Raw genomic sequence first — 13,444 nt, forward strand, 5'->3', positions numbered from 1 at the left:
GTCCGAGAACGGAACCTTGCGGCACCCCGGAACTGACAGGACAAGGTGAAGAGTCAAAATTGTTAGCTGAGACAAATTGTGTTCTATTGGATAAGAAGTTTTCAATCCACGAGATAATGTTACGGTCAATGTTAAGTGTATTTAATTTTAGACAAAGTAATTGGTGAGAGACGAGATCAAATGCTTTAGAAAAGTCTAAGAAAATGGTAAGAAGATGGTGTCAATGTGAAATCCATTATCCAACGTGGCACAGATGTCATGTGTAAATGAAGTAAGTTCCCATCACAGGAAAATGATTTACGGAACTCATGCTGACGAGATGAAAAAAATGAATTTGTTTCTAGGAAGTTGATGAGATTAGAGATTTTTGATTAGATTAGATTTTTAATGCTCTTTTAGCAGTTGCTCAGGTTGTGAACTTTGATTCCAGGTCCCCTTATAGTCTTGTGCTCTCGGACCTCATTCTGTATATTTATTTGTGTGATTTTTTTCTACTGCAAATCTAGTAAACTTTATTTTCATTCTATTGACCTTCTTGCAAAGATCACTGAGCTTCGTGTGTGCAGTGAAGTCTATTCTTACCTCAGCTTTTTATACCATTTTTCTTTACATTTTACAAGACATTGTGGAAGTAAGTGATGGCTGCAGTGCTTGAATGGAGATTTTTGTTTTCTTACTTTTGTTTAATGTTGTAGACTTGAATAATGTATTGAGACTGGCCATAGGGCAGCACTTTGTCCGGAGACACGCCCGTACACTGTAGTGTTGCAATAGCGAGTGCAATTTATTCATGCGCCGGAATACAGGAGGAAACACAGATGGCATCACCAGATATCTAAAGAAACATAGGTGGTGACCACCAGAACATTCTTCGGTAGTTTCATGCAATCGTCAAATGCTCAGCAATGGCAAACAATGATATAAAAAAAAATGGCATGACATAAATCTGGGTTTTCTCAGTGGGACTTTTTTTTTTCTTTTTTTTGTGTGCATATGCGTGACTTAAAGTGTTGGTGCATTTACATTTATGTAACTGTCTTTGTCTATTTGTCACTGAGCTAGCACCTCCTCAGACACACACTTGTTTCCTTATGATCCTGTCAGGGCAAAGGTGGGCAGCTCATATAAAGAGGGGAAAAGACCCTAGAGAAAGAGATTTGGTGTCCAGAGAGGGAAATAAAATTCAGGGGGGCACAGAATTGGATGTAGTCATGAGGTCTTAATGTTAAGTGGGTGGGTAGGCGCAGGAAATGGGTAAGTGTAATTCACTGGGTGATTGACCTACAGTGGACTAATTAATTAGTTTATTAGAGCGATAATGATGGGGACGTTCATGCAGGCAGCATACTGCAGTGAGGCGTGTCGCTCCAAGGCCTGGCAACTGTACCACCAGGTGCTCTGTGCAGTGAGCAATGAGCCCAGCCGCCCACTCCACAGCCTGCTGGAAGCCTGGAAGTGAGTGACTTGGACCTTGATGGCAGTCCACGCATGACCGCTTTCTAAAGCAACCATTGTTCACTGTCACCACCATGGCAAATTAGTTCTGCAAAAGCCCACAATGTGGAGGAAGATACTTGAAAGGGAAAATCGTCATCCACCCAACTGTACCTTGAGGGTGTCTTGCTCCACCTTGTAGGCTTCATCAGAACTGATCTGCCATATGCAGTGATTTGTTTAATAATTTGGACATCTACCCGTCGTGCTTGCTTAGTGGCTATGGTGTTAGGCTGCTAAGCACAAGGTCGCAAGATCGAATCCCGATCACGGTGGCCGCATTTCGATAGGAGTGAAATGCGAAAACACCCGTGTACTTAGATTTAGGTGCACGTTAAAGAACCCCAGGTGGTCCAAATTTCCAAAGTCCCCCACTACGGCCTGCCTCATAATCATATGGTGTGGTTTTGGCACGTAGAACCCTATAATTTAATCATTTGGACGTGCTCTGCAATTAGCTAGCCTCCTGTTTAGTTTAGATGTTAGAACATAGAACGACCTTCCAGAAGAAGCTTTCGTCCCAGGCTTGATTTGTGGACCAGGATAAATTTTTCTTGAACTGTGAAGCTTTCCTTGTGGGAAGCTCGTATTAGGTTCCCTTTTTAGCTACGGTTGAGTGGACAAAAATTTTCCTCTTTCAATGCCACCATTGTGTGCCGAAGCAAACACACGTTTGCATGTTGCAATACCGTAAAAACCCGCGTATAATACGAGGTTTTTTTCTATTATTAGCGTCCCAAATTTTCACCTTGTACTATATGCGGATCCGTACAAAAATTTCAGTCAGAAATTTGGGCTAAAAGCTTTGGTTTCATTATTGCTGCGTGGCTATGGCTTGATTTCGTTATTGCTGCGTGGCTACGGCTTGGCTTCCTTATTACAGTGTGGCTACGGCTTGGCTTCCTTATTACAGTGTGGCTACGGCTTGGTTTCATTATTGCTGCGTGACTACAGCATCATTTCTTTATTGTTGTTGGACCTTGGCAGCACACGTGGAAACCACGCTTCGCGAAATGCATCTTTTTTATTCCGCATTGAAGGACCAAGATATCCGGACCACGAAAACAGTACTCAGCTGCTTTCAAGAGGAAGGTTATTTTAGCTGCACAGGACATCTTCAACAGTGCAGCCGGGAGGCAGTTTGGCGTCAACGAGGGAAGCATTCGCGGATGGCGTCGACAGAAGGAAGCCGTTTTCGCATGCAGCGGAATGCAAGGAAGCTTTCGCGGCCCGAAGAGTGGGACATTCGCGGAAATTGAACTCGCCCTGATGGAGTTCATACGCCAGCAATCTGTGCCTCTAGCTGTGAGCGTGGAGCATGAAGCGAGCGCAGCTGAGGAAGACGGTGATTGAAGTGCGAAGTGCAATGAAATAAATGTTTTCCTAACTTATATTACACGTGGATAAAACTTTTTTTTTTCCATTTCGCATCCCAATAATTTCACCTCATACTATATGCCGGTTCGTATTATATGCGGGTTTTTATGGCACTCTCATTATTATGGATCAACCATAATTCAGCAAAGGATGTCCCATGGTGAAGTCAATGTTTGAATGAAAGGACTTGGTGTATATGCATATATGTATATGCACAAGCAAAAACACAATTGAAGAAAAGTAAGACAAATAAATTTACGGAAAAGCTGTTTTTTTAATTGCAGACGCTTGGTGCTCTTTGGCCAGAACTGGCCCACGCGCCATTAAAACCCAATCGTCAATCAATCAAATCAAATTGCGGAGGCCTTATGAATGATGCAAATGTAACTCGCAATCGGTTGAGCATGGAGCAAGTCAGATTGCATTTTGATAACGACTTCCGCTATGTGCTTGACTGAAAGTGAGGCTCCAGCGGTCACTTTATTCGTGGGCATCTGCGCTCTGCACTTTTGATTTTTTGGATGATATTGCCTGGAGTTAACATTAAGCTGTAAAAGTTTGGAAGCACACCTTTCTTTCATGTGTGGAGACAGAGCTTCTAGAATGACATGCTTCATCTTGCATTAGAATTGGAGATGTGGCTCTTTTGATTAAAGAGTTAATTAATTATCCTAGTTTGCTTAATTAATTCTTTCATTTCCTTTTTATTGTGTGCCTCTATGGTAAAAGCAATCCCAAGGAAATTGCTTAACTTTTGCAGCTTCTTAATTTCAAGGAATTTTGAAACCAATTCCTTGAATAAGCTGTATACAGTTAAACATTGTTCATGCATTGTTGAAATAGAAAACATAGAAAAATATACCAACCGGGAAAACGTACGATCCGAAGCAACTAATAAATATCACAGGCTCAACTGTAGTTGGTGTCTACTTAATGCGAAGCGTTGGGCGAATTATGGTATGAGACGCCGATGCGGGTCGAACTGGTGGGGTTCCGGCGGCCCGAGACGTGTTTTCTTTTCACATTGTGTAGTGATTTAGGATGGCAACGGGAAACTGAAACAAAATTAAGCTGGTGGGTGACGTTCGATACAGCTAGAGCAAAACATGGCGCTCACAACACGCTGCCTGCAGGAAGAAACTGCGGTGCATTTGTGTTATCACCTACTAAAAGCGTGCAGCGCATTTACATCAGTGATACGCCCCACAAGCTGTAAAACAGATAGGTGAAGGTGCTTATCGCAATAGGGTTGGCGGCGATAGCTGTGAATGTGACTTGCGATGACCTGGGAGGAGATTTACTGATTTCTGAAGTGAAGGCGCTAAAATGACGGAGGACAAAGAAGAAACACACACACACACAGGGCGCCACTTCCAACAATGTTTAATCAGGAAAAAACGCCACCGATTTATACTATGAGCGCAATCACAGTTTCTCAGGGCCCATTCGTGTGTGTTTCTTCTTTGTCCTCCGTCATTTTAGCGCCTTCACTTCAGAAATCATGCTTAACCAACACGCCCAACTATCCATCCTAACGAGATTTACTGGTACCGGAATAAGAAACTCAGTACGCGCCGGTGTTTTCACTTGAGACGGGTGACTACTCTTTTCGATTGCACACACTTCATGTCTTTTCTTCTTGCTTGAATGAGATCTAGCGGCCGAAAAACATATCATATCATCGCAGTTTGCAGCAGGGAGCAGCGCTGCATTTGTGTTATTGCCAATTAAGAGCGTGGGGTAAGCTTCCAACAGCACCACGCGCTGTGATACACATAGGTAAAGATGCTTATTGGAATATAGTTGACGGCTATAGTTGTGAATGCGGCATGCGACAATAGAGATGGCTATTTGCCGGTACCGAAATAAAAAACACTGCGCGCCTGTGTTTTCATGCGAGACGGGCGGGCGCGTATTGCAGTGGAGCGGCTGCGGCGGATGGCTACTGCTCTTGATAATGCATGCCTCATGCATTTTCTTGTTCACATGGCATCTAGTGGACAGAAAGCGTTTCATACGATTGCACTTTGCCAATGTATTAAACATTAGTGCAGAAAGATCATGTTTTCTGGGAACATATGAATCGGTAAAAAATAAGCGTTACTCAAGTCTTTCTTTGTCTTGTTTTGTTCTCAATCGCAACTGTTGGCACCATGCAATAGTATGTAATGGGATCGTACCAACGAGGTTCTACTGTATTAAGCTTGTATAGCCACTTTTAATTTGTCAATGTATTCATGGTTAATGCTTCTTGAATGTCTACACTGTCAGATTGCTATTTGCAAAGTGTCATGTATAGATAGATGAACTGACATTATCACCATCAGGTTATCATCTCTTTAATGCTCAATTTGGCATGCACATTTGACATGAAACGTTTGACTTCATTTCCTAAAGCTTGGAATACTCACTATGCATGATTAGAAAAGTACAAAAGCAGACGCAGAAAATGTGGAGTCCCCTATTGTGCACTTGCTGCATAGCAGGCACTTGCACTATTAATTTTACCCAGGTTTATTGTAAACCAGTCATGCTGCATTTCTCCTAGGACCATGCACTACCCTCCAGAGACCACCACTGTTGAGCTGGCAGTCAGGATCATGGCTGCCTTTGTCCAGTCTGAAGACAAGGTTAAAGCACTGGCTGTGCTCGAACGCTTTGCCTCGGGTTGCACCACTGAAGAGCAAGGCAGCATCCTGTCCAGACTGTTGGGTGAGAAGTGGGTCGAGAGGCTCAGGACATTGCGGGAGCTGACAGCGGCCATCTTTCGGGGCCACCCCTGCGTCGCCTCGGTAAGGGAACATCAGCTCAAATGTCACTGTGGGAGCTGGGAAGCTACTGTGGGCTCCCCTCGATGCAAGAGTGAGGTCACTAAAGTTGCGAGGTGGCTTGTTTGGATGAGGTTCATTTTGAGGGGCACAATGATCTGGAGTACAATGGGCTGTGAGGGCATTCTAGTGGATGCTTCCAGAATAGTTTTGGCCACCTGGGGTTCTTCCTAATGCTTCGGGCATGAGCGTTCCTGCATTCCACCCTCATCATTCACCAAGGCTGTCGGGAATTCAACACGCAACATCATCCTCATCAGCCAATTGCCATTAGTCATTCAGCCACCATGGCAGGCAATAAAATTAAGGTTGCTGCTAGGTACATGCAGGAAGACACAGAACAAGCAACTGCAATATGGTAACAGTCATAAGTGTTTGTTTGAGTACCAAGCATTTCTACAACCATGCTAATAAACAGTCTTAGAACAGGGGTCTCATTGTTAAGAGATTGGGAGTAACAGTATCCCCTCTGCACATGTGCAAGATACAAACTGTGTTTACACTTTGCATAGGGCCCACTATTTTGTAGATGCCACAGGCTGCCCCAAGCTTGAATTCTTGCTTGAATTCAACAAACGTGGTGGCTCTCGGCTATCATCAAATCTAACCGGATCCAGTTGACTCTGTTGTCATGCCTGCTTGCCAATTTAATGGATATGTTATTTTGTAAAAAGGGGTCATTATATCAGTACAATCAAGCCCACTTACTGAAGTCCCATTTAAATGAAACTTTCATCTACTGTAAACAGTTTTATCAACACAAAAAGTTTCTCAAGGCATCTGGCAGAAAACTGTCCACTTGTAGCGATCCGGTCTCACGGTTAGTTCTGTAACAATGAATAGAATAAGCCACGGTTCAGCCACGTCTTCATGAGCCAGGGCAAAGCAGACAGCTGCAGGACAAGATGCAGCCAATCGGTGCAGTGCTTCAATTTTATTTTAAAGTGTATAATTCTTTTCCTTTCTGGCTCAGCTGACAAAACCTGAAGTTCATTGACGGAATTTGACTAGATAGATAAAATAATTGGCATAGGCACACTTCACATTTTGGAGTTCGCATGAAATTGGGCACAAAAGTTTTCAAAGAGTGAAATCACAAACGTGGCCTGTGCATAGAAAATGTGGCCGCGAACGTATGTCAGCACAAAGAGTTTCCTGATTGAGGTCACTTCAACCTTGTTCCTGTTCATGATAATAATTACAATTACCTCTTATTTCGTTTTCAACATTTGTGAACTTTCATGTGTGTCTGTGTACATGATGCCCCGCATGTTAAGGGAGCACATGCTTAATGCAGTTTATACCTGAGTCATTGAAACCTAAGTGTGTGTTGGCCTTTCTTTCTTCCTTCACTGGCCCACACTGCCCAATGTTTACACATGACAGCCTTGCATGTTGATTATGTAGTCAGCAGCTAAGGCGAAAAAATTCGATGTGCAAGTTACTTTGTTTGTATACACCTTTAAGTTGACCAGTGGAATCACACTGTATTTGTGAATTGAAACAGCTAATGAAATAATTCATTGTAGTACGGGAAAAAGGCGAGGAATGCGGGAGATGTAAATTCAAGACGGTGAGCAACACGAGCTCCTCCTCTCACCTTGTTCTCGTGTTGCTCACCATCGTAGTACATAGTTGGTTGCTTCCTGTACTGTGCGATGGACGCTTTATGATTAGTTGTATGCAAGTTAGTAGCCATAACTTGGACCTCACATTGGCTTGCTTTGTTCTGTTTTCCTATTCACATTTCTCAGTGGCTGACAGATGAAGGGTTCCGATCCCTGATGGCATTTGTGGCAAGGAGCGGCCAGATCATTGGCACCAGGTGGGTGTACCCTCTTCGAAAACATTGATGGCACTTGGCTGGACTGCAGTCACCAGCCAAATTAAGTTCCTTAACCTAGAAGTCAAAGCCCAATTTCTTCGTGCACAGTGCAAGAAAAGAAAAAAAAAAAAGGGATTTGAAAAATTATGACAGTGAAACCTCGTTACTACGAACACCACATTAACAAACTTTTCAGAAATCCTCTGCTGACTTCTTATAGTTTCAATGTGAAATATTTCAGTACTGCGAACTTCGGAATACCAAACTTCTCAGAATAATGATCGTTATTCAGTTTCCCTGTGGCATTAACAACGCCTCAGGATCATGAACTAATATTCCGAAATCTGGGGATTCTTAGGTTGCCATGTATCCTTAACAGCAGCCGAAGCAGTAGGCTAGCAGACGACAAGGCGCAGAGAGTGGACATCATGGTGCATGGGTTCGAAAAACCTGAGACGCTGTCCAAGAGAAAAAAGAATGCGGGCGAGCAGGGGCAACGGCGCATCAGGTTTTGCGAGCGCATTCTCCATCCAAGAAAGTGTCACCTAGCAATGGAGGCGCGTTTCCTCCTTCATTCACCCTTCTTTCTGCTCATGCCTCTTCCTTTCGCACTTCTTTCTGCGGCCATACTAGCTATATGCACGGTGAAATGTAACCTCGGTATTCACATGGATGCCATACGGTCGCACTTTGCACTTTCCAAACAGTATTGTTTATGCGCATTTGCGCTTTGACATACCGTAAAAACCGGACTATAGGTCGGACCGGAATATAGGTCGATCCCCCAACTAACGAATTGTAAAAATGAAAAAAATCTTTTTCAGTGGCAAAAGTACCGAAAGACATGACACCCTTACCTATAAACAAATGCGACTCAGTGGGTTGCACAATGGTGGCAGTATTTATTTAAATGCTGCTCACATGTGCACCTGGCCATGTTTTTAGCGGTATCGCGCGACCATCGACCCGTGTGCTTGTCAACACCACACTAACGGCGCTGAGCAGCGAAACAAACGGGATACGCGCATGTGTACACATGCCCTTACTTTCGCTACTTCGCCGCTCCGTGACGTGATGATAAAAGGTACTGACAAACACGCGGGTCGACGGTCGCGCGATACTGTTAAAAATTCGTCGGGTGTACAGTACACAGAAGGGCACGAAGTCCGCAAGCGCTACTCCGAATCAGAGCAACACGTTTGAACAGAGTCAAATGACGAGTGCTTCTCGCTGTCCAGTCCATAGACGCGTGCGATCTCTACCGCTTTCAAACGAATGCATTCGACAACAGGCAGCGATCTTACACGCAGCTCTAGGACGGACTCCACAACCTTGCCTTACAGTTCTGCAGTCCGCTGCGATCCGGCCACGAAATGACGTTTTATTTTGGTTGCTGCAAGTTGTAATACATTGCTTTTACCTCCGCCACTACTGAATGCTATTTTCGGATACTCCAAGTTCGCGCTGTGCCACCAGGTTGCCGTGGGCTTCCGCGTACTCAATCGTCTTTTTCTTGAAGGCGACAGTGAATTGACGTCGGCTTTTGCTCATTTTGAAACAAAATGAAAATGCAGCCTTTAATTAATATAACTTTGCGACAGTGGAAACGCAAAATGCCGGTGCCACAATGTCGCCACGCCATAGAATAAAGAACCAACGCCGCGCTGCTGATGATGGCGATGGCGAAGGCAGCTGTTTACTTCATCCGCCCATTGTTGCAAGACTTCCGTAGTTTTTCTGCCAATGTCCGGTATATAAGTCGAGGTCGACTTTTCGCGATGGTTTTTTGAAAAAAAGTTCGACCTATATTCCGTATTTTACGGTGGTAGTTCAGGTGTCCGCCTCGAGCGAAGCAGTTGCGGTGTCCACAGCAAAAAATATGAAAAATAAACAAAAAGCAAGAAACATTGTGCTTTGGAGGTGAGATGGAGCTACGTTTTGTCGGTAGTTTTCTCAGTGTCAGCCTCTGTTTTGCACATGTCACTCTTACAATACGGTGCTTCGGTGGTCCGTGGTCGTGGAATCTATGGAAAATGGCAGCAGCGCATATCGATAGTCAAGAGAGACGTTTTCGTGGATAGCTCATATGGTGACAACTTATGAACTGATGGGTTCGGGGGTGGAATGGTTAATTTTGGGGCTTTCACTATAACGATCTTTCAGAATAACGAACAATTTACCACGGTCTGCTAAAATTCGTTATACTGAGATTTCACTGTAACTGGAATGCCTATGTATTTGTTTCAAATTTTATGGACAGTTATTGGACAGGAGTTTTGGGGCATCGCTAAGCATATATGACTTATGGCATTAATGGCATTAATGCCAAGCTTCATTTCTCCAGTAGTAGCGTGTGCCCTGAAACGAATAAGTAGCAAGTTCATTACTAAAGTTTTGTGAACTAGCTTACTGGACATTCCCATTTTACATGCAATTAACATGTGGCCGTTTCACAAAACCACATGCCAACGTACAAACTGACGCCATTTTCCTAGATTACATAAGCGTTCGATAATGTGCCATTTCACCTATTACTATTAAAACTAACCTAATTAAACTTGGGCGGCAACTTTCTGGTTTGGATTGAGAAATTCTTGTTCTGCTGATCTCGATACATTCTTGTTAATAAACTTGCCTCTGTTCTTGTGCCTGTAACATCTGATGTACTAGGTATACTTTGTGGCGCAAAATACATTTCTTGAAAAGGGACAGAAGAAAGGGAGACAGTGAAGCGCCAAACTACCAACTGTTTAATGACAGCCTGAACAAACGTATAGAAGAAAATACAACTTCCACTCATGCGCAGGGAGCCAAGGTGTGACAGAACAACGTGGTCATGATAACATACTTTGGATGAAGCACCTTTCTGTGGAATATAATACGATAGATGTATCGCTGACACAATCAGACCCTTTCTTTTTAATATAAAATGCTTCCAACAACTCCCTTGCAGTTTGGTCCCTACTTTTGCCAAGAATCAATACTTGTTCAAAGCATAGTCTACAACGACAGGCTTTACAGTGCGCAGGAAGATGCGCGTTGTCACACTTGCCGATGCTATTAGCGGGCTCCCTCAGTCTGTCATTAACACAACGTCCCGTTTGTCCGACGTATGACTTGCCGCAGTCTAGGGGTATCAAGTAGGCCACCCCTTCAACGCAGTCCCGGAAATGTTTGGCGTGCTGCTTCTGGCAGCCCCGCAGCCCCTCACGTGTGATCCGGGGGCACAATTGAGCTAACTTGTTGGGAGCCGAAAAGACAACCGGAATGCCATATCTGGTAGCCACCTTCTTGAGGTTATGGCTCACACGGTGCACATAAGGTACTACTTCTGGTTTTACTCGCTCCCTTTCCTTTGAGTGCGTTTTCCCACTCGCAGCGGTAGTTTTCAGCTTCTGTAGGAGGGACTCGACCACAACATTTGAGACAGACTGAGGGTAGCCTGCTTTTTGAAGTTTCTCAAGTTGATGGAAAAAACTCGCCTGCATTACATGCACACATGACTTGCGCAGAGCCGATTCCAGGCAAAGTAAGGCGATTCCACGCTTCACAGTCTTAGAGTGCGCTGAGTCATATTGTAGCAATTCTTTTTTACCTCGAGGGAGGTACGCACAGCAAACGTGATCACTCTTAAGTGTTAGGTTAAGGTCTAAAAACTGCAACTAACTGTCCTTCTTCTGTCCCTTTTCAAGAAATGTATTTTTCGCCACAAAGTATACCTAGAAAATCTAAGCACCAACTTGCCCAAGAAGAAGTCCTTTTGGAACATCTGATGTACTCCAAGGTTCTGTTCTTGGTCTTCTCCTATTCCTGATACAGTAGACTTCCGTTAAGTAGACTCCAGTCAACTTGACTCCAGTTAATTTGATCTTTCATTTAATTTGATCCCGACTGAAAGTCTCGGCCAGCACCCATGCACTTGTGTACCCAAACTTGCATTATTTCAACAATAAAATCAGCCTTCACTGGATATTCCAACTTGACCAGTCCGCATGCATGTGTCTGACCCCTATGGTGATTTAAATAGGAACCCCATTATTTATTAATTTATTCAAATAACTCACAGGCTCCTTTACATGGGAGCATTGCGTGAGTTTAATATACAGTCAACGACTGAATTTTTGGATGCCCAAATTTTCGGACATGCCTGATATTTCGGACGTCTTCGCGGAACCGCCATGAGCCCCATAGAATCAATGTATAAGGACATCTGAAGTTTCACACGCTCGAACCCCCCACCGTCCAGTTTTCCGGACTTTTCGACGCGACAGAAGGTCCTTTGGCTCCTCGCGCAGCGCCCTTGCGAAGGAAATCGACTTGCAGCCGATGCATATCGCCGCTTTGAACCGCAACTAGCTGAATCTAGCTGTCGCACACCGATTTGGTCTGGCCATGCTGGCTATGTTCATCGCCGCAAATGGCCGCACTTCCACCTCCGACGGAGTTTCCGGAGCGGCGCTATTTCGTTTGTTAGCGCAGGCCACATGTTGGCTAGCATGGTGTGTGGTTGTGCTGTTGTGTCAAGTGTGCTCTGCGACGCTAGGCCTAGGTGCGTCGACGCTCGTCAGCGAACTCCACTGTTGGAAACTTGAGGATTTCGCTTGCCTTCGATGGCCCCCACTTTGTCTTTGTCGTCCTCGCCGATGGCATCGAAGCGCGGAAAGCAGTACTGTGCCCACGGAAATAACTTTTGAACAGTTTGTTGACGCTGACAACAAGCTCAACTTCTGCGCAGAACTGTCTGACGAGGGAATAGTCCGTTGGGTTGTGGAGGAATCAGAAGACTCCGATGTTGAAAATGAGGAGCCAAAGCCTGCGCCGCCTACAAGCGCCGAGTTGATGCGAGCATTGTTGACTCTTTCATCGGTGTACAGTACTGACATCACCCTTGCTCACATCGAGGCGAATATGATCGCATGCAACTGGAATGCCATCCAAACAATAATCAACAAGTTCTTCAAGCCACTGCAGCAATAACACTGGCTGCCCGACGATGCACATGTACATAATAAACCGGCAGTCGGCTGCATACAGAGTTCTTGAACGCCTCTTTTTATAGCACCTTCATTGATGCTTTGGCAGGGTTTCAGAAGCCTGGTACTTCGCCCTTTACCTCTAGATCCGAAAAAAAAAAAGAAAAAAAAAGGTGCGTTTTTTGCATGCACTCATTTTTTCGGACTGCCTGAATTTTCGGACGTTTTTACGTTCCCTAGAGCGTCCTAAAAATCAGTCGTTGACTGTACATGCAAATCGCAAAAGCATAAGAGCCAACACATCGATTGAAGAAAAATTTTATACAATTGTTAGCAACAAACACCGGACATTATACTCTTAAAATCAAGGAAAGTAGTTACACAAATTTTTGGTTTTTAGAAATGTGGCTATATAAAAACAGAGCACAACTTGGCTCAGAACTAAATATGAGCATAGTTTCATGCATATAATACAACGTTAAAAACATTTTGTTTTGGTAACGGGACGTAAAAAAAAGATATTAGGTAAGTATAGCGGTTATCCTGTCTCTAAATGCATTCGTATTTCTGGTGTTTGTGATGTCATCAGTGGCAGTTTCTGTCTCGGTGGAGCTTAGGGGACAGTGAATGCACTAGAAACATACCTCATCTATCAAAAAAGCTTATCTTCGGCCTTGCCTGCATATTAAGCAAGTACCATAATTCACAATGTCTGATTGCGGTATTTACGCTATTATAACGTGCATCTTCTCTCTCTTCCTCCCTTTCTTTTCTTTCTTTTTTTTTGTTTTTGAGAAAATTGGACCAAGAAATGCCTGTGTGGTGCATTCGGATATAATACCAAAACCACCTTCGGGTCATTCCATGAGAGATCATGCATGCATGTCAGCTTGATATTTTTTTCTGTCGTTTTTTTTTATATGTCATGTAGAAATATTCAAACTGCA

The 13,444-nt window shown here is 43.9% G+C and overlaps 1 protein-coding gene across 3 annotated transcripts in view; it reads left to right on the forward strand.

The window, feature by feature from the left end:
* Window positions 1-13,444, forward strand: part of LOC135908814 (protein-lysine N-trimethyltransferase SMYD5-like) — a 61,208-nt gene that overhangs the window by 13,961 nt on the left and 33,803 nt on the right. For all 3 annotated transcript variants that reach the window (XM_065440649.1, XM_065440651.1, XM_065440650.1), the window contains exons 3-5: window positions 1,340-1,455; window positions 5,420-5,663; window positions 7,454-7,524. In XM_065440649.1, the coding sequence (XP_065296721.1) occupies window positions 1,340-1,455; window positions 5,420-5,663; window positions 7,454-7,524 (431 nt within the window). The remainder of the gene's footprint in view (window positions 1-1,339; window positions 1,456-5,419; window positions 5,664-7,453; window positions 7,525-13,444) is intronic.

This window comes from Dermacentor albipictus, chromosome 1 (genome assembly GCF_038994185.2).
Source record: "Dermacentor albipictus isolate Rhodes 1998 colony chromosome 1, USDA_Dalb.pri_finalv2, whole genome shotgun sequence".
NCBI lineage: Eukaryota > Metazoa > Arthropoda > Arachnida > Ixodida > Ixodidae > Dermacentor > Dermacentor albipictus.